Genomic DNA, 22895 nt, shown 5'->3' on the forward strand with positions numbered 1-22895 from the left:
CCCACATTATTCTCATAAATGTTTTTTGAGAAATGGGAAGGAGAGGTGATAGCATCATTTAGGATTCATTTAGATTCCACCTCTACTTGCCATTAAGTTGTCAGATAATCTCAAGCAAGACATACCGCTCTTGGCTTCAGACTGAAAATCTAGAAAATGGGACATTGAGAGAATAAATGTTAATATGCTGAGAACAGTGCCAACTACTGTATAAGTCTAAGAAATTATTAAACGGCAAGTCAGGTAATTTATGTTTAACTGCAATTGTGAATGAGAATACAATATAAACTCAAGAAAATCTTCAAAGCCATGTAAAACCCGAAGGCATTAAAATTTATTAAATGATGCAATAACAACAGAATTCTTTATTTACAATAGCATTATTTAACATCAAATAAGCAAATAGCATCAGCAAAGCAATATTAACTTGCATAAATGTATTTAAAATTTCTCTTGAATATATCTACCTTTTGCATAAACTGCTCACACTAGAAATACAAACATCAATGCAGGTGAACAAAGTGATGTTTGGAGTCAACTCCATTTTGAAAATAAATCACAACCTGAAACACTGTAAGCTTTCTCCTGAAGAACCATAGTTAATATATTGCTTAATTTTACCCTTGTATAATCTTTTCATATACACACATCTCAGATGCAACTTCATGAGGAACTGTACAAATAAAACCACAAATGGCATAAGAAAAAAAAAAAGACAGTTAAATGTTTGAAGAAATGTATCATCATCACCATTCAACAACATAAAGGTTAAGTGATGATGCACTTATTCAAAAAATTGTACACAGTTCACTATACAAATATAATACATCGGACAGCTATGTAGGAATATACAAGACTTAAAAACAGATCTAAGGCATTATGCTAGATTTTAGCATTTTGAGGTTCTTGCACATAGCTTTTACCTGTAGTAAGAAACTTAAAAGGTTTCGTTTTAGTCTATAAAGAAACACCAGGGAGAAAATTCTAATTAAAATCGAAGCCACTACAGTAATTTTCTTTTGTGCAGAGAATGCTTTGCTCGGAGGCAGCATACTACCATACAAATACTAGAAAATTTTAAATTCACACCAACAATTAATGGCTTAAGTTGCATTTCAAAATTGATTGTGTATCTTTGGGTTCTGCAAGGGGATCTGTGCCACCCATTTCATGTGTTAAGCCCATAGGAACTCCGTTTTTAAACACATTAAAAACTGCATTATATAAACTGCAAAAACATTGCTTTCAATGGTTACAGGCCATAAGAGATACACGTGGGAGGGGGCATCTTCATCTTTTGAGTCCAACAAATTCATTGCAGGAAAACAGCTCACTTCACTTTTTCAACTTACCACGTTACATGAACACGTAGATGAGCTTCACAACCAAGTTAATGTATGTATACTTTTCACATTATGTGTTTTTCACATTTAGTAATATAAGTAAAACACTGATTATTTGTTCTATTAAACGAAAACCGAGTACTCGGTCTAACAAGTTTATTGTGTACACCATGAGAAATACTGATCATGGAGGGACTGGTTTGGCCTTTGCTTCTATCACGATCAATGTGATCAGAGGATTCCTTCACTGACTTTTCTTAATTAGATGTAAAAACCCATGACCTGATCTAAGCCGTAAGAGAACTGATCATCTCTCTTCCTTCAAAATGGCAATGATTATGAATTATTCCCAATGACCGGAATGGGAGGTTTGCAGATCAGATCTGTCTGAACTGGGACTGATAGGAGAACACAGTGGGCAGAGGGTTAAACAAGAAAAGGGACACAGGGATTTTTGGACAGTGTTCTAGTGGAAAGGGACTTCCAACCCAAAGCAAACAAATCCAGCTTAAACTCCATTTTCTCTTCTGTGCTGTGTGAAGTTCAAGTCATTCTAATTCACATGTTTCTAAACATCAACTGGAAACTGGTCATGTGACACCGAGAGTGACGTAAGCCTCATGGTGCCAGTGAGGACTGTGAGCTGGGGCCGATGTCTGCCCGTGTTTCTCCATCACAGTTGGGTGACCCAATGGTTTGGTTGAGAAAAGCAGAGCCTTTTGACGGGGGGACTGTGAATTGGTGGCCCCCAAGAAGTGCTGTTCCTGGGCCACCTTCCTATAGTGAGACCCCCTAAGTGGGAAAAAAAGTAGCGAAATGCAGATTTCCCAGGACATTTCTTTAGCACGGAGCCACGCTTTCAGACTGTCTACTTAACCATTTATCTTTGGGCTATATCTCTTTCTATACTTCCGGTATCTGTCCATATAGACAGAGATACACATAGAAGTAGGGGTAGTTTGTGTATTTTTCACCCTGCCACAAATAAACAATCAAATTTCAAGGAAAAAAGACTTCTCTGCTCCTAAAAGGCCTGGCTAACGAGATATAAAATGCTTTGCTTTTTAGACATCAAAAAGACATCATTCTGAAATTTAGGTAAGAAAGTAGGTGTCTTAGGAGTTGGGGAGAAATAGCTCAAAAAAGGTCACCAGTTTCTTGGTATTACAGTTGTCTGAAACTGATGCCAATTAAGAAAAGATTATTCCCCTACCAGAGTGGGCAAGAAAAACAACCAGAAAAGTGGCCTGCTTAGTAACATGTAGTCTTCCTAAGGTTCATTAAGAAAGAATATAAACATATAAAAATCAAGAATTGGTTTCTACAGCGGCTGCATATCAGATAGATTAGATAAATGACTTATGAGCAGAATCACACGATTTAGAAAATAAAAAGTCTTAAGTCTACAAATTAGGTCTAATCGAGGGCTTGAGAGCCTTTACAAAACACTTTCAGGAGACACTGCTATGAAGATATCTAATTGTAACACTGAAGTACCTCATTTTGGATTCGATTCCACAATATGTATACCTCACAAAAATTACACAATTAAAACACTTAAGTCCTCAACTTAAATTATTGCTTGTTTACATATAAATTGGATTTTATGTACCTTACAAAACTTCAGCTTATTAAGTCAGCACTGCTAAAAAAAACAAAATAAAAAACACATGGCGGAGGTGAACTCTGTCCTGATGCCTGCGGTCAATTTTAAGCACACTATGGTTTTCTCCCGTGTGGGGGCCAGTGTCGCTGGGGAACAGAATGAACACACTTCCCCGGCAGGTGTCCAAAGTCTGATGGGTTTCGAGTCCTAACTTTGCTCCTCTCCTTCCAGTCAATGCATTTTTTCTGGAATTTCAGAGTTAGCGGTTGGTAAGTGGCTGGCAAAACATGGAAGGAAATAATAAAGGGCTTACCTGGTTTCTGTTGCGTTTATTAAAAAAAAAAAAAAAAGAATGAGGGAGGCAGAGGAGGAAGGGAAGGATCAGATGGAAGAAGAGGCACTGATTCAAGCTTCTGATGGATCTAAAGCACATTGAATTTGGAAATCAATTTCTTTTTAATTCATGATTTGGGCGAACTAGTTTGGTTTGAATCAAAGAAATTAAAAAAAAAGAGGAAGAAGGACTTGTTAATGTTAACAGCCCTCCCACAGGCTCTTTTTCATCTGTTCAGGAACTGGAAATGCTTTTCAACACCGTCTTGAGAGCTTTCTACAAAGATACAACTACGATGTCTTGGTCTTCACTTCTTGGGCATGTCTGTACATACGGCACGGTCCATGGTGTCTGTCCTGCTTATCCCAGAGGCAGGCTTAGCTTAAAACATCTTTAGTTTGATTTTTTTTTTTAAAATCTTTTCTTTCCCCCAGATGAAATCTTAATCTTTTGGACTGGTTAGCCAGGGAAAACAAAGCAAGAAACCAGTGTCTGGAGCCAGACAGGAAGAGAACAAGAGCATGGGTTGTTTTCCTTAAATACATACATTTAGATACATTCAATCTGACATGGGTGTGAAGTCTGCCTGTCAACATTTACTCTGCAGGAGAGATCTAAGTTGCACTAAGGTGAATGCAGTGAACAGACTGACAACTGTCCGGACACGAGCTGCAGGCCATCTGTCAACGTGACAGGCGGCTCCTCCAGGAGCAGCCAAGGGACTCGGCCCGTCAGCTCATCTTGCTCGGGCAGGGCTGGATGGCAGGTCGGTTGGGTCTAAACGAAGAGACGCAGCTCTCCAGATTGGTAAGTGTCTTGAGCAAGTGAGCCCAGTCAGCTGAAGAAAGAAGCAACCAGCTACCTTCAGTGTCAGCAGTATTTCTGTGGGAAAATAAGGAGAAAGTTGTGATGGCTCAGAATTTTTGGTAAAACCAGCATGAGGCCCAGCATGAAAACATCAGACTACTTGGTCATTTTAAGTAACGCCAATAACAAAGGTTGCATCCACTTTTTTTTGTTTGTTTTGTAGGAAATTCAACATCAATTCTACATTTTCTCACTTAAGAGAGAACTTGAAAATAGAGTTATCCACTGCTAGGGACAACATTTTCTACCTTAAGAGGCCCCCTCACCTGTGCCAAATTGTTGAGAGCCCTTCCCTTTGTTAACAGGCCTGCCACCAGGCTCCCAACTCAGGTGGGTTCTCAGTACTGTTTCAAGATTTAGTTGGACACAGTAAGATCACTCTTCTTAGAAAAAGTGTTTAAGGTGATAAAGAAATAATATAGGTAAGATTTTAAGATTGTTGCTTAAATAAAATGAAATCTAGAACACTTAGAATAAACTTAGGCTTAATTAAGGGAGAGTGGAGTCTTAGCCACTGAACCAGCAGGGAGGTCCACCCCTAGATCTTCTGAATGCCCTGCACCATATGACCTGCAGGAGCCTTCCCCTTGGAATGAACTTAGACTTAATTAAGGGAGAGAGAACAATCAGAAGCTAGTTCCTCTTCATCCTTCTGAAAATCAAATGTTACAATTCAGAAACAAATCAAAGTTTGTGCTAACATGACTAATTCTCTGCTATTTCATTTTTTGCTTTGCTATTCCATTCCAGGGCAAAATGGGTGTTTTTAAATCATATGCCACCATCAGCTCAATTAAAATGAGCTTAAATAAATAAATAAATTACACAAACATCATTATATATCCAATAAAATTAGATCCCCACCCCCCCCTTTTTTGGAGGCATTGCACAGCATGTAGCTCCTGCATTGGAAGGGCAGGGTCTTAGCCACTGGACCGCTAGGGAAGTCCATGTTACACATTTCTCCTCAGTCTACTGGCTGACAACGTGTCTGTGCCAATTCTAGTCTATGGAATATTCACAGCCATGGGTTTTTTCCTCTGTTGTTTCTTACCCGTGATGCGTCTCCCTCCTGCTTAATCATGTCCATTCCAGGCAGCTGGCTAGGGAAAAGGCCGCCTCCCCTCAGAGCAGGGTCATTCACCTGAGGGCGACAGGACAGGACAGGATGTGGCTTTATCTGGAGAGACATCCATATGCCTACTGGGGAGCAGCCACCCACCAACCTTCTGCTTTGTTTCTAGGAGCAGAATTAGCAGGAGAAAGGATGACAGACAGAAGGCCACCTCCCTTATCTAGTCTCCCACATGCGAGTTCTGGGGGGAGTGTGGAGGGATGTGAAAATGTGCTGCGCTCAGACTCTCAGTCGTGTCCGACTCTCTTCGACCCCATGGACTGTAGCCTGACAGGCTCCTCTGTCCATGGGATTGTCCAGGCAAGAATACTAGAGTGGGTTGCCATTTTCTTCTCTAGAGGATTTTCTTGACCCAGGGATCAAACCCACATCTCTCAGGTCTCCTGCACTGGCAGGTGGGTTCTTTACCGCTAGCATCACCTGAGAAGCCCCTATAAATACACTGGCTGCCTTCACAATTTTTATTTGCATTCTATATAGAAATTCAACAGAGATAATAATATTAGAAACATTCTTATGTCTTTCAGTTCAGGTCAGTCACTCAGTCTTGTCCGACTCTTTGCGACACCATGGACTGCAGCACGCCAGGCTTTCCTGTCCATCACCAACTCCTGGAGCTTGCTCAAACTCAACGTTCATCATGTTGGTGATGCCATCCAACCATCTCATCCTCTGTTGTCCACTTCTCCTCCTGTCTTCAATCTTTCCCAGCATTAGGGTTTTTCTAGTGAGTTGGTTCTTTGCATCAGGTGGCCAAAGTATTGGAGTTTCAGCTTCAGTATCAGTTCTTCTAATGAATATTCAGGACTGATTTCCTTTAGGATTGACTGGCTGGATCTCCCTGCAGTCCAAGGGACTCTCAAGTCTTCTCCAATACCACAGTGCAAAAGCATCAATTCTTCTGCACTCAGCTTTCTTTATAGTCCAACTCTCACATCCATACATGACTACTGGAAAAACCATAGCTTTGACTAGATAGACCTTTGTTGGTAAAGTATGCAGTCTAGGTTGGTCATAGCTCCTCTTCCAAGGAGCAAGCGTCTTTTAATTTCATGGCTGCAGTCACCATCTGCAGTGATTTTGGAGCCCAAAAAGAATAAAGTCTGTCACTGTTTCCCCATCTATTTGCCATGAAATGATGGGACTGGATGCCATGATCTTAGTTTCCTGAATGTTGAGTTTTAAGCCAACTTTTTCACTCTCCTCTTTCACTTTCATCAAGAGGCTCTTTAGTTCTTCTTTGCTTTCTGCCATAGGTTGGTGTCATCTGAGTATCTGAGGTTATTTATATTTCTCCTAGCAATCTTGATTTTAGCTTGTGTTTCATCCAGCCTGGCATTTCAAATGATGTACTCTTCATATAAGTTAAATAAGCAGGGTGACAATATATAGCCTTGATGTACTCCTTTTCTTATTTGGAACCAGTCTGTTGTTCCATGTTGAGTTCTAACTGTTGCTTCTTGACCTGCATATAGATTTCTCTGAAGGCAGGTCAGGTGGTCTGGTATTCCCATCTCTTGAAGAATTTTCCACAGTTTGTTGTGATCTACACAGTCAAAGACTTTGGCGTAGTCAATATAGCAGAAATAGACATTTTCCTGGAATTCTCTTGCTTTTTCAATGATCCAGCAGATGTTGGCAATTTGATCTCTGGTTCCTCTGCCTTTTCTAAATCCAGCTTGAACATCTGGAAGTTCATGGTTCACGTACTGTTGAAGCTGGCTTGGAGAATTTTGGGCATTACTTTGCTAGTGTGTGATATGAGTGCAATTGTGTGGTAGTTTGAGCATTCTTTGGCATTGCCTTTCTTTGGGATTGGAATGAAAACTGACCTTTTCCAGTCCTGTGGCCACTGCTGAGTTTTCCATATTTGCTGACATATTGAGTGCAGCGCTTTCACAGCATCATCTTTCAGGATTTGAAATAGTTCAACTGGCATTCCATCATCTCCACTAGCTTTGTTCATAGTGATGCTATGGCCTAAGGCCTAAGGCCCACTTGACTTCACATTCCAAGATGTCTGGCTCTGAGTGAGTGATCACACCATCGTGATTATCTGGGTCATGAAGGTCTTTTTTGTTTAGTTCTTCTGTGTATTCTTGCCACCTCTTCTTAATATCTTCTGCTTCTGTTAGGTCCATACCATTTCTGTCCTTTATTGTGCCCATCTTTGCATGAAATGTTCCCTCGGTATCTCTAATTTTCTTGAAGAGATCTCTAGTCTTTCCCATTCTGTTGTTTTCCTCTATTTCTTTGCATTGATTGCTGAGGAAGGGTTTCTTATCTCTCCTTGCTATTCTTTGGAACTCTGCATTCAAATGTTATATTTTCCTTTTTTCCTTTGCCTTTAGTTTTTCTTCTTTTCTCGGCTATTTGTAAGGCCTTGTCAGACAACCATTTTGCCTTTTTGCATTTCTTTTTCTTGGGGATGGTCTTGATCACTGCCTCCTGTATAATATTCCTCCGTCCATAGTTCTTCAGGTACGTCTATCAGATCTAATCCCTTGAATCCATTTGTCACTTCCACTGTATAACCATAAGGGATTTGACTTAGGTCATTGCTGAATGGCCTAGTGGTTTTCCAAACTTTCTCCAATTTCAGTCTGAATTTGGCAATAAGGAGTTCATGATCTGAGCCACAGTCAGCTCCCGGTTTTGTTTTTGCTGACTGTATAGAGCTTCTCCATCTTTGGCCACAAAGAATATAATCGATCTGATTTCGGTATTGACAATCTGGTGATGTCCATGTGTAGAGTCTTCTCTTGTGTTGTTGGAAAAGGGTGTTTGCTATGACCAGTGTGTTCTTGGCAAAAGTCTGTTAGCCTTTGACCTGCTCCGCTTTGTACTCCGAGGTCAAATTTGTCTGTTACTCCAGGTAGCTCTTGAGTTCCTACTATTGCATTCCAGTCCCCTATAATGAAGAGGACATCTTTTTTTGGTGTTAGTTCTAGAAGGTCTTGTAAGTCCTCATAGAATCGTTCAACTTCAGCTTCTTCAGCATTACTGGTCGGGGCATAGACTTGGAATACTGTGATATTGAATGGTTAGACTTGGAAATGAACAGAGATCAATTATTCTGTTGTTTTTGAGACTGCATCCAAGTACTGCATTTCAGACTCTTTTGTTGACTATGACGGCTACTCCACTTCTTCCAAAGAACAGCAATATTTCTAGGAACCTGGAATGTTAGGTCCATCCATGAATCAAGGCAAATTGTAACTGGTTAAACAGGAGATTGGGGTCGCAAAGAGTCAGACACGACTGAGCAACTGAACTGAACTGAAACAGGAGATGGCAAGAGTGAACATCGACATTTTAGGAATCAGTGAACTAAAATGGACTGGAATGGATGAATTTAACTCAGATGACCATTGTATCTTATGTCTTTACATGTTTACTTTTTTGAGTGCAAATTAGAACAACGATCGTTTCCCACCCCCTGTCCGTCTTTGGCCATGCTGCGTGACTTGTGGAATCTTAGTTCCCTGACCAGGGACTGAATCTGCACCCTCAGCAGTGAAAGCAGAGTCCTAACCACTGGACTGCCAAGGAGCTCCCTTCATCTGGTTTTATATTTAGGAGAAAAAAACATCAGTTCTTGAAAATCCCCAAATATGAGTTGAATTACTTATAAAACACAGATGATGCATATGGATATAATGATATATTATTACATATTATTTAATACATATAAATATACACATATATTCAATACATACAAAACACCAAATATAATAAATGTTGGTATCATCCTTAAAAAAAAAAAGAAAAATCCCCAAATGTAACTATTTAAGAAAGCACATTTCGTCACTCCATTTTTTGACATTCATTTTTGATACTGCAAAATCCTTCAAATAAGAGAAAAACTTAGAAGACAAGAAAGTTAAGAAATATTTTAAAAGATTTTTGAGCTGTCAGGGATCCTTTTGTGTTTATTTCATCATCAACAAGTATTTCTGTTAATTGTACTAACACTAGTGATGGTAAGGTGAAAAAATACTCTTCAAAATAAATGTGGGAGTTAATGGCAGATGTTAAGCACATGGAAAGACTCATTTAATAGCAGAAACAGACAGGAAGTTGCAATCAGGAAACTGAGGGTGGTTTCTCCTTGGGGTGCTCACCTGCTCGGGACCCATGGAGGACAGCCCTGACGTAGGCACGGAGGTCACTGAGGTCATGCTGATCTGTCCGGTCATCTGGTTCATGTTGCTCATCCCGCCTGTGTTGGTCGCCATGGATACATTGATGTTCATATTGTTATTGTACATGCTGGTGTTCGCCTGCTGTGCGAAGTGTGGAGGGGACTGTTGCGAGAACATGCTAGAAACACAGTGAAAAATTAAAATGTTAGAGCCCTTGGGCAAACAGGGAGGCAGGATGCATAAAGCTAGGCTGAGAGAACCCGGGGAGTGCAGCATGGGGTGATGGCCAGGAGATGGTGAGATCAGAGACGGCAGGGGAAGGGCTCAGCCAAGCTGCAGGGGTCACTGCGTTCTGAGCTGTCCCCAGCATCACCATGCTGGGGTGCTGGACAAAGTCTGGAGGGACACTTTGCACTCTCATGTCTGCACCAGACAAGGTTTCTGTTTGCCTTTATTACCTGCACTGATAGGGGGTTGGGCTTCCGAGGTGGTGCTAGTGGTAAAGAACGTGCCTGCCAATGCAGGAGACGTAAGAGATGTGGGTTCAATCCCTGGGTCAGGAAGACCCCTGGAGGAGGGCATGGCAACCCACTCCAGTATTCCTGCCTGGAGAAGCCCACGGACAGAGGAGCCTGCTGTGCTGTAGTGCTGCAAAGAGCTGGACATGACGGAAGCAACTGAATACGCACACAGGATAGGAGGGTGGCCTCCAGGCCACTGCCTTCCCCGGCCCTTGCTCTCATACACTGGGGGTTCTACCTTCTTGTGGGGGGGGGGGGGCGGGTTCCTTTTAATCCCAAGGCAAAAATATTAAGCTAGGGTTTGGTAAATTCTGGTACCTTCTGCCCTAGGAAAAGCAGATGTTTACTTGGTATTGTTTGCTTAAACAAAGAAGAACTCTCCAGAAGAGAGGCAGGTGGGCTATAGAAAGATTGCCTGGTGATTGTTTCTATCAAAAAGACAGACATGTGGCATACCTGTTTGCACCCATGCTCCCCTGTGCCCACCCGTTCATGTCCGAGGAGGCCTGGTAGGCTGGGTTTGCCTGGGACTGCTGCAGCATGGGGCTCTGGGTGTGCGCCAGCCGGGGTGATATCAGAGGGCTCTGGGGTGCGGTGGCCCCAGTGAAGCCGGGGTCAGGCTGCTGACTTATTCCTTAAAAGACAGAAAAGAAATCCCAAGGAGACTGTTAGTTCTATCTTCGAGGCAGGGGACAAAAGAGAACATTCAAATCAAATACACAAAGAAAATTACTTTCATGAGGGAGGGGACACATGTACATCTATAGCTAATTCATGTTGAGGTATGGCAGAAATCAAAACAATATTGTAAAGCAATTATCCTTCAAATAAAAACAAATTTCTTATAAAAAGAAAACTACTTTCAAATACCCTATCCTGTGCTGGTAAGTTACACACATTTAAAAAAGATTCCAAGTTGGGATAAAATGCATGAAGAAAAACTCTCCATACCTTGGTTCTCTATGGTAATTAGAGGCGTGCCCAGGAGACATATTAACCATCGAGACTAAAGATAAAGAAAATACCATTCTTGCACCATATCCCTTGCAAATCAAGAATGGGTCAAATGTATATATTTCTCTTTGACTGGAAACAGTCTTTCAATGTTTATTTGTCACTACAATTGGATTAAATTGGATTAAAGTTTGGCTCTCTATAAAAAGTCAACACACTTGAATACTTTTTTATTAAATTAAGTTATTGTATGATGGGATAGCTATGTTTTTAAAAATAAGTGACCATGAGAATTCCCTGGCAGTCCAGTGGCTAGGAGTCTCCACTTTCACTGTTATGGGCCTGGGATTGATCCCCAGTCAGGGAACTGGGATTCTACAAGTCACACGGTATGGCTAAAAAATACAAAATTTAAAAAAGTAAGTGCATTCATGATTAGCTTGCTGTGTATTCATAAAGGATACTTGTATAGTATACAAGATTACGTGTATACTACACGAGATTACTTGTACACTATATAAGATTACTTGTACACTATACAAGTATCTGGGATACTTTTGCACTATACAAGACTAACAAGAATAAGAAAAACAAACTCCATGTAAACTTCTTGTTCAGTTTAGAGGCAAATGGTGTTTACATTAAAAGGAAAGAAAGAACTGTGAGCAGACTTTCTTAAATCATCAAAAAAGAAAGAGAGGAAGAGTTGGGAAACAAAGGAGGCAGCTTTTTAGAAAATTTCAGGGATGACATTAAAGTAATCCCATTTTTGCCTAGAAGATTTGTAAAACATGCATATTTAATGACTACTTTAATAAGCTCTGAAAGAAAAACTTAAGATCACACAGGAAAAAGCTGCACATTATCCTTCTGTGTCTTTAAAGAAATAGGAGATGTGAGGTTTCAAGCACCACAAAGACTGGGTAGTTGTTTTTAGAGAACTCTGGTGGGAGATGGGGAGAGTCACTTTGAATGTTAACCCTGATGTAGGCACTTAACTTTTATCAATAATTCAACTATTAACCAAATATGACATGCACACAAATATTAATGTTTATGACACAGCATGCTTGTTTCTTAAGATTGACATTAAACAACAAATCAATACAAAGAAAATGAAGAGCTAGTCCACTGTGGTTTCTGTAAGGCACTTCTGAAGAATTATCAATTCATTAAAGATTTGGTGTAATATTCAAAGTGGAAGTGTTAGTCGCTTAGTCATGTCCAACTCTCTGTGACCCCATGGACTGTAGCCTGCCAGGTTCCTCTGTCCATGAGATTTCCCAGGCAAGAATACTGGAGTGGGTAGCCATTCCCTTCTCCAGGGGATCTTCCCCACCCTGGCATCAAACCCGGGTCCTCCTGTACTGCAGGCAGATTCTTTGCCATCTGAGCCATCAGGGAAGCCTTTGTTTTTCTAAAGTCATAGAAGGTCTGTAACACTTAAAAGGATATACATCTTGCAGCGTTTTGTATCTATCAGTTTGTTTAAGCAGACTCAGAGGTTTTCAAGCACAAGTATACGCACATGCACCTGTGTTTACAGACATGCGTATGTGCTCATGCACATGACTGGCACTCTACACATGCCCACCTAGTCTGGTTATTCTTAAAGTAAGACCTGTGCTCAGAGACAGGGTAGTAGCTGAGCTGAGAGACAGAAGATACTGCACTGGACCTGGGGACTCCTGATGAGCCCCAGCTGCCCTTTCAGGTTTCCTAGCATCCCCTGGTTAGCCAGGTTCATCTGGGACCCACACAAAGAGCTGTGACCCCGGACAGTGGGGGAACCCTGGGAAGAAAGGAGTAGTGAAAGGTGGTGGGGGTCTAGGTCCCGTACCGTAATTTGGAGGGAATGGAAACTGCTGCGCATTTGCCTGGGGGATCCGGGGGTTGCTCATGGTTGCCGGCACGCCACTGGGAGCGACCACGCTGGGAGTCATGTTCAGCCCCTGCCCTCTCATCATCAGAGTTCGCTGCTGAACCTGCTGCTGCTGATGATGCATCTGTCTTTGTCGAAGATGTTGGTTCAGGATTTCCCTCTGTCTCTGGGCCAGCATCTGGGCGTTAATAGGTGCCTGGAATGGGGGTGGGCAATACACAGAGGAAGAAGTGGGGGTGGGCACAGATCGAAAAAGACACTGCATGTTAGAAGCAGGATAACAGAGGGTACAGGCTCACGCAACATTATTTGGAAAATAAAGAGAGAACATTTTAGAGCTGAACAACCGGAGGTGGAGAATGTGAGCCCTGAGTTCTATACACACAGTGAGCAATCGGAACCCTTGCAATGACTGATGTGGGTTAAGTTCAGTGTTACTATCAATAAACTGGAGACTCACTGTGAGAGGACAGCATTAACTACGGGACCCCAAGGTAACATCAGTCCTGTCTGTAAGAAGACTGTGCAGAAACCTTGAAGATGGCAGTTTAGAGGCTCATTAAGGGACATTCAAGTCTAAAGGGACACCAAGTCACTTTGCCGAAAGGTGGCTTTGAAGCACTTGAGAAAAGGCTGAACGGAGGCAGGAAGAATGGGGGTTACGTAGGGAGAGGAGGGTGACAGAGGCCAGAATGGAGGGTGGATGGGAAGGAGGCATGAGGGAAGGGGTACCATGCTTGCTGTCAGCGAGCAGGACAGGCTGGTTATGGATCCTGGCCATACACAGCCGACTTCATCATTCGTGGATTCCGTACTGGCGAGCTGGCCTACCCGCTAACATGTACTTGTCACCCCAGAACCAATACTCACAGCACCATCGTCATTTACGGATATGTGTGGAACAGCAAAAAATGTGAGAAGCCCAACATGCACATCCCCACCCACGGCTGAAACGAGGTGACATGAGTTCTTGTTTCAGCTCTCACGCTGCAGACAAGTGCTCTTCTTGTGGACGACTTAGTTCCACGGTTTTCACACTGCTGTGCTTTTCATCAGGGACTCTGCTGTTTAAAATGGTTCCTCAGACTAGCGCTGAAGGACTATCTAGTGTCCTAAAAAAGTCCAGGAGGCGGATGTGCCTTGTGGGGGAAACTGTGAGTGAGATGAGCTTCATTCAAGCGGGAGTTATGGTGCTGTTGGCTTTGAGTTTGATGTTAATGAATCAACAATATACATTACAAAAGGTGTCCTCAAACAGAAAAACACATGGACTGACTGATGAAAACGTGACCAGAGGCTCAAACAAACTGAACACTTTATTTCTCCTAGGAGCAACGGTTCAATATTTGCCAATTCAGTGTTGGCAGTAACTTTGCTTGCTTGCTTAGTCAGTCCAACTGATTTGCTTGCTCAGTCCTGTCCAACTCGTTGTGACCCTGTGGACCGTAGCCCAGGCTCCTTTGTCCATGTGATTCTCCAGGCAAGAATACTGGAGTGGCTTGCCATTTCCTCCTCCAGGGGATCTTCCTGACTCAGGAACTGAACCTGCATCCCCTGTGGTCTCCTGCGTTGCAGGCAGGTTCTTTACTCACTGAGCCATCAGGGAAACCCAGGACTGAACACAATCAGTGTGAATAATGATAACTGACCATATGGAGCAACAAAAGTGGCAGTGATGGGGAGGGAACCACAAAGGCAAAAGACTAGACCGATAAGCAAATAGCATGACCTCCATCATGTGTATCTAGATCTATGTTATGGCCTTCTAAGTTACTTTACATGGGATATCAAGGGGGAAGAAATGATGAGACAGATTAAGTGGATACAGTGAAAGCTGACAGCTTGTTTGCCCCTTACCTGTGTGGGTACTCCAGGCCTCAGAGTCAAGTTCACGTTTGAAACGTTGCTGATTTGATTCATAAGTGGCTGGCGATTCTAAATGCATATACATGGCAATCAATACACTTTTAAACAGATATATTTTACTTCAAATTCCCACCTCAAGAAACCTCCCCCAGCCCCCAAAACCAACATACACATGCTGCTGGATATTGAAACCACACAGTGTGTAGCTGGATACCCTTGTAAAGCTAGCTATCAAGGGATGCTCCCCACTGCTTGTAGCCGAGAAGTTATTTTGGACAGTTTGGAAAGTACACTGTTTGTAAGGGAGAAAAAGAGTAGAATGATCAGAAGAAGAGCCAAAAGGAAGATTAGGGAAAAAAGCAGAGGGAAAGAAAGAGGGGAGATTTTTAAAGGCTAAATACTGTTATTTACTATATGACAGAAATCTGTCCAGGCTTGCTTCAGTGAGAGCATACTTTCTTGAGCAAAATAACTACTCCACAATGCACTACCCCTCTGCCACCATTCTGCTAAAAGCCACGATTTTGACCACAAGATAGGACTCAGAGCAGGAGCTCCCGGTGTCCTGGGTACTCACTTGGGGCCAGAAACTGTGCTGGGTCCTATCAACCCATACATATAGCCCTAGACTGTTAACAGCCCCATTTTATAGATGGAAACACTGAGGCTTAGAGAACTCAAGGTCAGTCCCTCAGTAAATCACCAAGCTAGGAAATCAGAGGAGAGCTGCTCTAGCTGGAGTGGAGTCAGCAGAGAAGCAAGAAAGAAGGGAAGGAAGAAAATGAGCATGAAAGCTGTACGATCATGGCAACATCTTCACTGTCTTAGGACAGAATGAGACTTAAGCCCCCAAAAGGACCCCCCATTCTTGTGCCATCTCACATCCACCTTCACCGTGTCCCCCCACCCCGACTTTCTGGGTAGTGGCCAGGAACACACCTGCTGTGCTTGGAGGCGATGCTGCAGTTGAAGCCTCAGCTGGTTGGGCTGGCTCTGCACAAGGCCCGTGGGCCTGAGGCCAGGCCGGGGCTGCATGCGGAGGGTGGCGTAACTGGGCCGCTGTCCCATGGTGTGGAAGTTTGGATCCTGCATGGGTGTGTAGCTGCCCTGGGCCATCTGCGCCTGAGACGCATACTGCTGCGGGAACACAGGGGTCTTCTGCTCTAGCATGAGGCTGGAATCCTGATTGGAGAACTGCTCCGGGTCCACACCTTGGCTCTGAAGAGAAAGCCCCCAGATGACCAACACATAAATAAAACCAGCAGAAACTGCAGAGTGAACATAAGACTTTCCTCTCACTGCCCGGTCTCTGAAGCTTCTGCTGTTGTACTTACGGCACAAAAGTACTTCGACCCTGACTCCACTTGTCTTCCGAGAAAATGCCTCTTTGTTCAAAAGAGCCAGTTACTTGAGGCAAGAAGCAGGGTTCAGGCCTGACTCCCAGCAACCCTTCTTCCCAGGGAAGGGGGAAGTGGTCATGAGTATAGAAAGCTTCCTACTCACACCACCAATCTGACTGACCTGAACCTGAAAATGCAAATGTCCCCCAGGTGTGTTCAGTGTTCCGACTGCTATTCACAGCTGTATAAATCACTTCAAGTAGACAACTGCCTTGATACCTGGCTGGGGTCAGCAGTGTTGGGGTGCCCACCGCTATTATTCCCATTTTGCAGACAGTTAAAGTGAGACTTGGAGATGTGTGGTAAACTGCAGCAAGCCTGCCCGGCAGGTAAGGAGTAGGTTCCAGTTGAGTCTGTGATTTACCCCAGTGTGACACGCTGCCTGTATCTGACTGTTTTCTGTGGTTGTCAGAATTCCCTACACGGTCCATGTTCTGCCACCATCTTCTTTCCTTTTTTTTTTTTTGGCTGTGCTGGGTCTTTGTTGTAGTGCAGGGGCTTCTCTAGGTGTGGCACAAAGGGTTAGCTGCCCTGTAGCATGTGAGATCTTAGGTTCCTGACCTGGGATCAAACCCACGTCCCCCTGCCTTGGAAGGTGAATTCTTAACCGCTGGACCCCCAGGGAAGTCCCACCATCTTATTTCCTACTAGATGTGTCTAATGTGTTCGTCCTTCTTGACTTCTTAGAGCTACCCCATCTATCTGCCTCAGAATGGAGTGGGTACAGAAAATCCAGAATTTCCCAGGGGCGACACCTTCAGCCCAGGTGGCCCTAAAATGACCGCAAATCCAGAGGGTGCACTTGGCTCATTCTTCCTTCTGCTACGAACCTCCCAACAGATAGGAGGGAAGGACCCAACTGCAAAATCATCTCTCAGGTGTGCTTTAAGCACAGTAACATCTTAGGTTTTCCTTAAGCTAGTCTACTAATGTGAAAGCAGGCCTGGGGACACCCAGAATCCCGCCCTTAGATCAAGTTTAACCGTGAGAACTGGGCCTATCCTCTTGTGCATAATAGTTTTTAAAATGTGGAGCCCACTCATGGGAACCATCCACTGTTGAATTACTGCTCTAAGTATATCCACAAAACCATCTCAGATCTTGAAGTTTTGGCCCATCTTTAAAAGAGAGAAAGTTTAAGTAATTTCCATTTTTAAAGAAAACACACAACTCTGATGACTACAAATAAAGCCCATTTGTGTTCTACATTTCCCCAACTTTACCTAATAATCATTATTACTATAATTCAGGTAATATAAGGATGGATTTGATGAGACAACATAGAAACACAAATAAAAAAAGAAGACTGAAGATATTAAATGATGAAATGACACCAGTTTTGATAAAAACAATGCCTGAGTCACGCAGCAACCCCAAGAATCACATCTTTAAATGTCACTTAGACGAAACTCAGGGATAACAATGCTGAATGCTAAATTCTCACCAGCACTAAAAGGCAAAGCAAACCAGCCACACAGGAAATACTTCAACTCCATTTTCCTCTCTTGATTTATTCAGGTTATATCATGCAACCTCAAGTCATTTCTTTCCATTCTGCTGTTCTCAGTATGAATTGACAAGTCTTAACTCCCACTTCTGTCTGCTGAATGTGGGGATTATGACAAGACTAGTTTTAATGTTTCAGAGAAAGTCTCCCATGACTCGGCACCACCCTTCTCACAGACCCTCACAACATGTCATACGTCCAGGAAGCAGATCAAATCCTGGAAGGTACTTCTTAGCAGTAAGAAATAAAGATGATTCATGATGAGAAAAGAAGAAGATGGCAGCGAGCCTGTGATCTTTCTACGGGAAAACAGGATGCCTGCTTCATACCAATTGGGCTGCGTAGCCAGACTGAAAAAAGTCCTCCAAGTTATTTCATGAGACTCTGTTAGGTTATTATGTTGTTGCTATAAAGTACTCTTAAATGACTTTATGTCATCAACTAAATCAACTATACAGGCTTCCCTGGTGGCTCAGACGATAAAAGAATCTGCAATGCAGGAGTGGGTTCGATCCCTGGGTTGGGAAGATCCCCTGGAGAAGGGACGTGGGGGAAGCAATATGAGCCCATGAAGATTGGCTAACTTCACCTTTAAAGTGACTTCTGCTAACTTATGTGCAACCTGTTTTAGCCCAAGTAGCTTCCTATCACTAGCTTACAGATATAAGATGAAGGATATGGTTTTAAGATGGAAGGTTCCAGACTGCTGAGACAGCAGTGGTCTGTTCCTGGCCTCTGCTCCTTGTGTGTTCCTCTCTGCCATAGTCAAGTGACCTGGACTTGAGTTACGCCTTTTGGCCCAATAAATCCAAATTACAGGTAAAATTCATTCTTGGTCATTGCCATTCTAGGGCAAAAGTTGATGTGGGAGAAAAAGGAGAGGGGGAGACAGGAAACAGAGCTCCTGGTTACAGGGGAGAGCATGTTCTAAAAAGCCGCCTGCCGTTTACATGCAAGCAGAAGAGAATAGACATCTGTGTGTCCCTGCGAGCTTGGCCTCCGCCAGCCTCGCGGTGCACCCACCTGGCTGACGAGCTCGGGTATCCCCAGGGCTCTGTCGATCTCCTCCAGGCCATCGAAGTTCCTTAAGGCCAGGTACAGCTGGTCCAAAAGAGCGCCTTCATCACTTGGAGACTCCGCTGCGGGATGTGGACACAGCAAGTCGTCGGGAGAGCTGCCGAACGGCTGTCTGTAAAGAGACAAATTTTGTCTCATGCCCACGGAAAACTGAGTTGATTAGAGAACATTTTTTTCCCTCCTTCATAATAAAAGTAGTAAAATACGTTACCCCTCAGACACAAACAACAACCCCACATAATAAATATGTGTTATTTAGTGCCTAACAGAGACAGGGGGCTTCCCTGGTGGCTCGGTGACTAAGAATCCACCTGAGCCAATGCAGGAGGAGATCTGGGTTTGATCCCTAGGTGGGGAAGATCCCCTGGAGGAGGAAATGGCAACCCACTCCAGTATTCTTGCTTGGAGAATCCCCACGGACATAACTCACCAGAAACCTGGTGAGTTATAGTTCATGGGGTTGTAAGAGAGTCAGATACAGCTGAGCAACTAAACAACAGAGATAGGTGAGACACACATTAAGGCATTGGATGTTAAGATCGTCGTTTTTATTGCTCCTGCTCTAAAGCTGGCAAAGCTGAGGTTTGGAGAGCTTGTCAGACTCTGTGGTGGAGAACAGATAGGCAACACTACAAAGCAGGGATTCACCACTGGCCGGGGTGACCACTGTGTTCCCACAAATCCACGATGACTTTTCAGGCATATATACTCATATATTTACTTTGCCCTGAAGTAGTCCAAGGAGTTTCCTGGATTTTAGCAGGAAAGACTAATTGATTACATAGTTTTATTTCTCATGAGGCTTGAATGACCCAACTGAGGGACATAGTGAGCATGAAAGCTCCATTAATTTTTTTGAACTCAGCTGCCGTTAGACAGCACTTGGCTGGACTAACAGGATATTTCTCCGTCGTGCCTAAGTGGGATTTGTAAATATTTATGAAAATCCTCAAGAAGTGTGGCTCTCAGGCTACCAAATTAGTCACGAAAGGTCGACCATGAACATGCAGATTATGTCTGTTACATATTTTAGGCAATAAAACTGTAACACTACACTCCAAATTCAATGGTATAATAAAGTCCTGTGATTTAAATTAACTGACAACCTTGGGGAGTTAAAAAGAGATTCTGAGTGACTCGAATATTGAAAGGGGAGATGATCCTCTAATTTGTCCTCTTAGAGGTACTACATGATGTTTTGTAGACAGTGAAGTTTACAACTAAGCACCCTCATTCTTAGGTCTTCCCTGGTAGCTCAGCTGGTAAAGAATCTGCCTGCAATGTAGGAGACCCCAGTTCGATTCCTGGGTAGGGAAGATCCCCTGGAGAAGGAATAGGCTACCCACTCCAGTATTCATGGCCTTCCCTGGTGGCTCAGATGGTAAAGAATCCACATGCAATATGGGAGACCTGGGTTCGATCCCTGGGTTGGGAAGATCCCCTGGAGGAGGGAATGGCTACCCATTCCAGTATTCTTGCTTTGAGAATCCCCATGGACAGGGGAGCCTGGCAGGCCATGGTCCATTGGGTTGCAGAGTGGGACATGACTGAACGAATAAGCACAGCACCCTCATTCTTACGTGATGATAGAGTCACATGGAGATGACAGGCCATGTTTTCTAAAGCTAGCTCTAGTGCCATTTTGGCCTAGAATCCTGAAATGCTGAGGATTTATGCCAACAGTCAAACAGTTCTAACCCAGTGCACTTAGAAATAATCTACCCTCTTCATTAGCCCCAGTCACCTGTGAAGAAAATCGCCCAGTAGGTGTGCCCCTCATGACACTGTGTGCCCGTAGTCTTTGGCTCTCCGAGCTCACATCCCATGATCTGAGAGATACCATGAGAGGCCTTGCAGCCAGGGCCTCAGTTCTCAGGAAGACATCAAGCACCCGAATAGACCGACCCCCCAGAGGCCCTTCCTGCTTCCATGTGCTCCCAGAATTAACTTTCTAAACACAACTGTGATCAGATTACACTTAGGGGGTGGGAGGAGGGAGCAGATGCAGAACAGTGGCAACAAGGAGGAAAAAAACCACAGCCCTGCATGTCACGGAAGCAAAGGGCAGAGGAAATTCCCCAGAGAGGAAAGACCAACCTTCAGATGCACATTTCATGAAAAAAGAGCTCAAGTCAGCCGAGAGTGGATGCTATTTACCACCTTCTCTTAGGCCTGAGACCTCATTCCCCAAAGATGCTAGTTAATATTTTCTTTCTCGAGCTTTACTTCATAATTTCCAACTTCTGTTTCTTCACAAGCTTTAAATCCCCACACAGCCAGAGCCCCCACCCCAGATCTCTACTATGAAATCGAGTCCCTCTTAAGTGGAGTGAGGCTGCAGGAGCTCTGTGGGAAGGCAGGTGCCCTGTATGCATCTGCCGGCGTCAGCTGGAAGAGGAGACCCTGTCTGGTACTGTGAAAGACCACTCCACTCCAGGGAGGGCACATCCCAATGCTTACAGAGGAAAAAAAAACTACTGCAAACGTTCATTGGCATCTAAGTGATTTCCTACATAATAAAATAACCTATTTTTTGGTTACATGATTTCCTTTCTTTTTCTAATTAAAAAAGTTAAGCTAATGCATGACCTAGATTCCGACTTTGGTCAAAGCCCTCTTCAACTTGAGCTGGGGCCTTGGGGATACTGTCCTGCTTACAGCCTCTCTCTGATTGTCCTGATACGATGCTGCCAGGTTCCTTTTCCCGTTACTGAGCTGACTCACAAATTCCCAGGCCCTGGGACAGGGCGCCGGTGGTGGTGGACACACACACTTCAGTAAAGCCTAACCTGTCCCAGTGTAGAGTACAGCCTATGGCTTCCCTGTGGGTCCCAGGTGCCCTGGGCAACCGGCCTTTTCCTAGAAGATGCTGTATACCCACCATAATGCCAAGACTTCCCATTCTACGTTTCCCACCCTCTTCTCCATCCGCGATCCTGCCCCTGCAGGCTCGGCGAGTCTCCTCCAGTCGCCCCCAGCCGTGCCCACTCTGCACTCGACTGTAGGACTGTGCTGTGCTGACGTGATGCTGGCCTTTACTCACAAGCCTCAGCTGTGCCTGGTGAGCGTCTTTAGTCTCTGTGTTGGCTTGGTATCTGAACTGTGTAAGTTCAGCAAGTTGCCAGTTGGTGAAAATAAAAGGTTCTTGATCTAGCCAGGTTATCATACCTTATGCTCAGAAAAATACGTTTTTATGTTCATAAAAATATATTGCATTGTGGCTTGGTATCATAAATTTGGGCATACCATGAGTTAAACACTTCTTTGAGAAACATCATAATACGTTTGGGTTACAGAAAAGATAGTGATCTGGACTTTCAATTCCACCTTTATAAATGACCGCCAAAATGATGGAGAAAATTTTTTCTTAAATTTTGGGCAATTATAAATATAGTTACAATCTAGATGGTGGCTGACAAATATAGTATTAAGACAAGGATGAAATTCAGAGGAATAAATGGAAGAACACACAGAAGCCCCAGGTTGGCAAAGTAGTAAGGAATGAACTGGCAGAAGATAGGTCCATCATCAATAAAAATCTTTCTTTTTAAAAAAATTAAAAGAAAATGTTATATTCTATTTGAGTATAGCCTATTAATGATGTTGTGATAATTTCAGGTGGACAGCAAAGAGACTCATCTTCTTCAAACCCCTCTCCCATCTAGGATGCCACATAACATTGAGCAGAGTTCCCTGTGTAGGTACTTGTTGGTTATCCATTTTAAATAGATACACGTCCATCCCAAACTCCCTAACTACCCTTCCCTCCCAGCAACCGTAAGTTTGTTCTCTAAGTCTGTGAGTCTCTTTCTGTTTTGTAAATAAATTTATTTGTATAATGTCTTTTTAGATTCCACATACAAGGGATGTCATATGATAAAAAACCTTATTTCTTGAAATCTATACTTTTATTTATAGACTACTAGGACATTAAAGATGGTGATAAGGGGAGTAAGATAAATTCTGAGCTATTGTTTGAGAAACTGGAACATTTACCATCACTTTTTACTTGTATTTTCAAAATTTTGCAAAAAAGCAGCAGCTACTATATGATGAGAAATTAATAGTCAACCAAGGAAACTTTACTCTTAGACACATCACAAACAAAAGAACACCAAATTAACTCAGAAATTCTGAACTTAATGTGAAAGAAAGTCTTTCATGAAAGGCAGCTACTGTTCACTTTTACATACATTCAAGAGAAATCATCAAAAAATCACCTATACATTTGGGGCTATATTTTAAACATCTCTTTTAC

At 43.1% G+C, this 22895-nt stretch overlaps 1 protein-coding gene across 10 annotated transcripts in view; it reads right to left on the reverse strand.

Moving 5' to 3' along the window:
* Positions 1 to 307: 307 nt before the first annotated feature.
* The window catches only part of NCOA2 (nuclear receptor coactivator 2), a 283681-nt gene continuing 261093 nt past the window's right edge, over positions 308 to 22895 (reverse strand). For all 10 annotated transcript variants that reach the window (XM_043483406.1, XM_043483409.1, XM_043483411.1 and 7 more), the window contains 8 exons: positions 18584 to 18749; positions 15593 to 15871; positions 14645 to 14722; positions 12746 to 12983; positions 10408 to 10585; positions 9410 to 9608; positions 5205 to 5294; positions 308 to 4165 (listed from right to left, as the gene is read on the reverse strand). In XM_043483406.1, coding sequence (XP_043339341.1) covers positions 4154 to 4165; positions 5205 to 5294; positions 9410 to 9608; positions 10408 to 10585; positions 12746 to 12983; positions 14645 to 14722; positions 15593 to 15871; positions 18584 to 18749 — 1240 coding nt within the window. In that variant the 3' untranslated portion in view covers positions 308 to 4153. The remainder of the gene's footprint in view (positions 4166 to 5204; positions 5295 to 9409; positions 9609 to 10407; positions 10586 to 12745; positions 12984 to 14644; positions 14723 to 15592; positions 15872 to 18583; positions 18750 to 22895) is intronic.

The sequence above is a fragment of the Cervus canadensis genome, chromosome 12, assembly GCF_019320065.1.
Source record: "Cervus canadensis isolate Bull #8, Minnesota chromosome 12, ASM1932006v1, whole genome shotgun sequence".
NCBI lineage: Eukaryota > Metazoa > Chordata > Mammalia > Artiodactyla > Cervidae > Cervus > Cervus canadensis.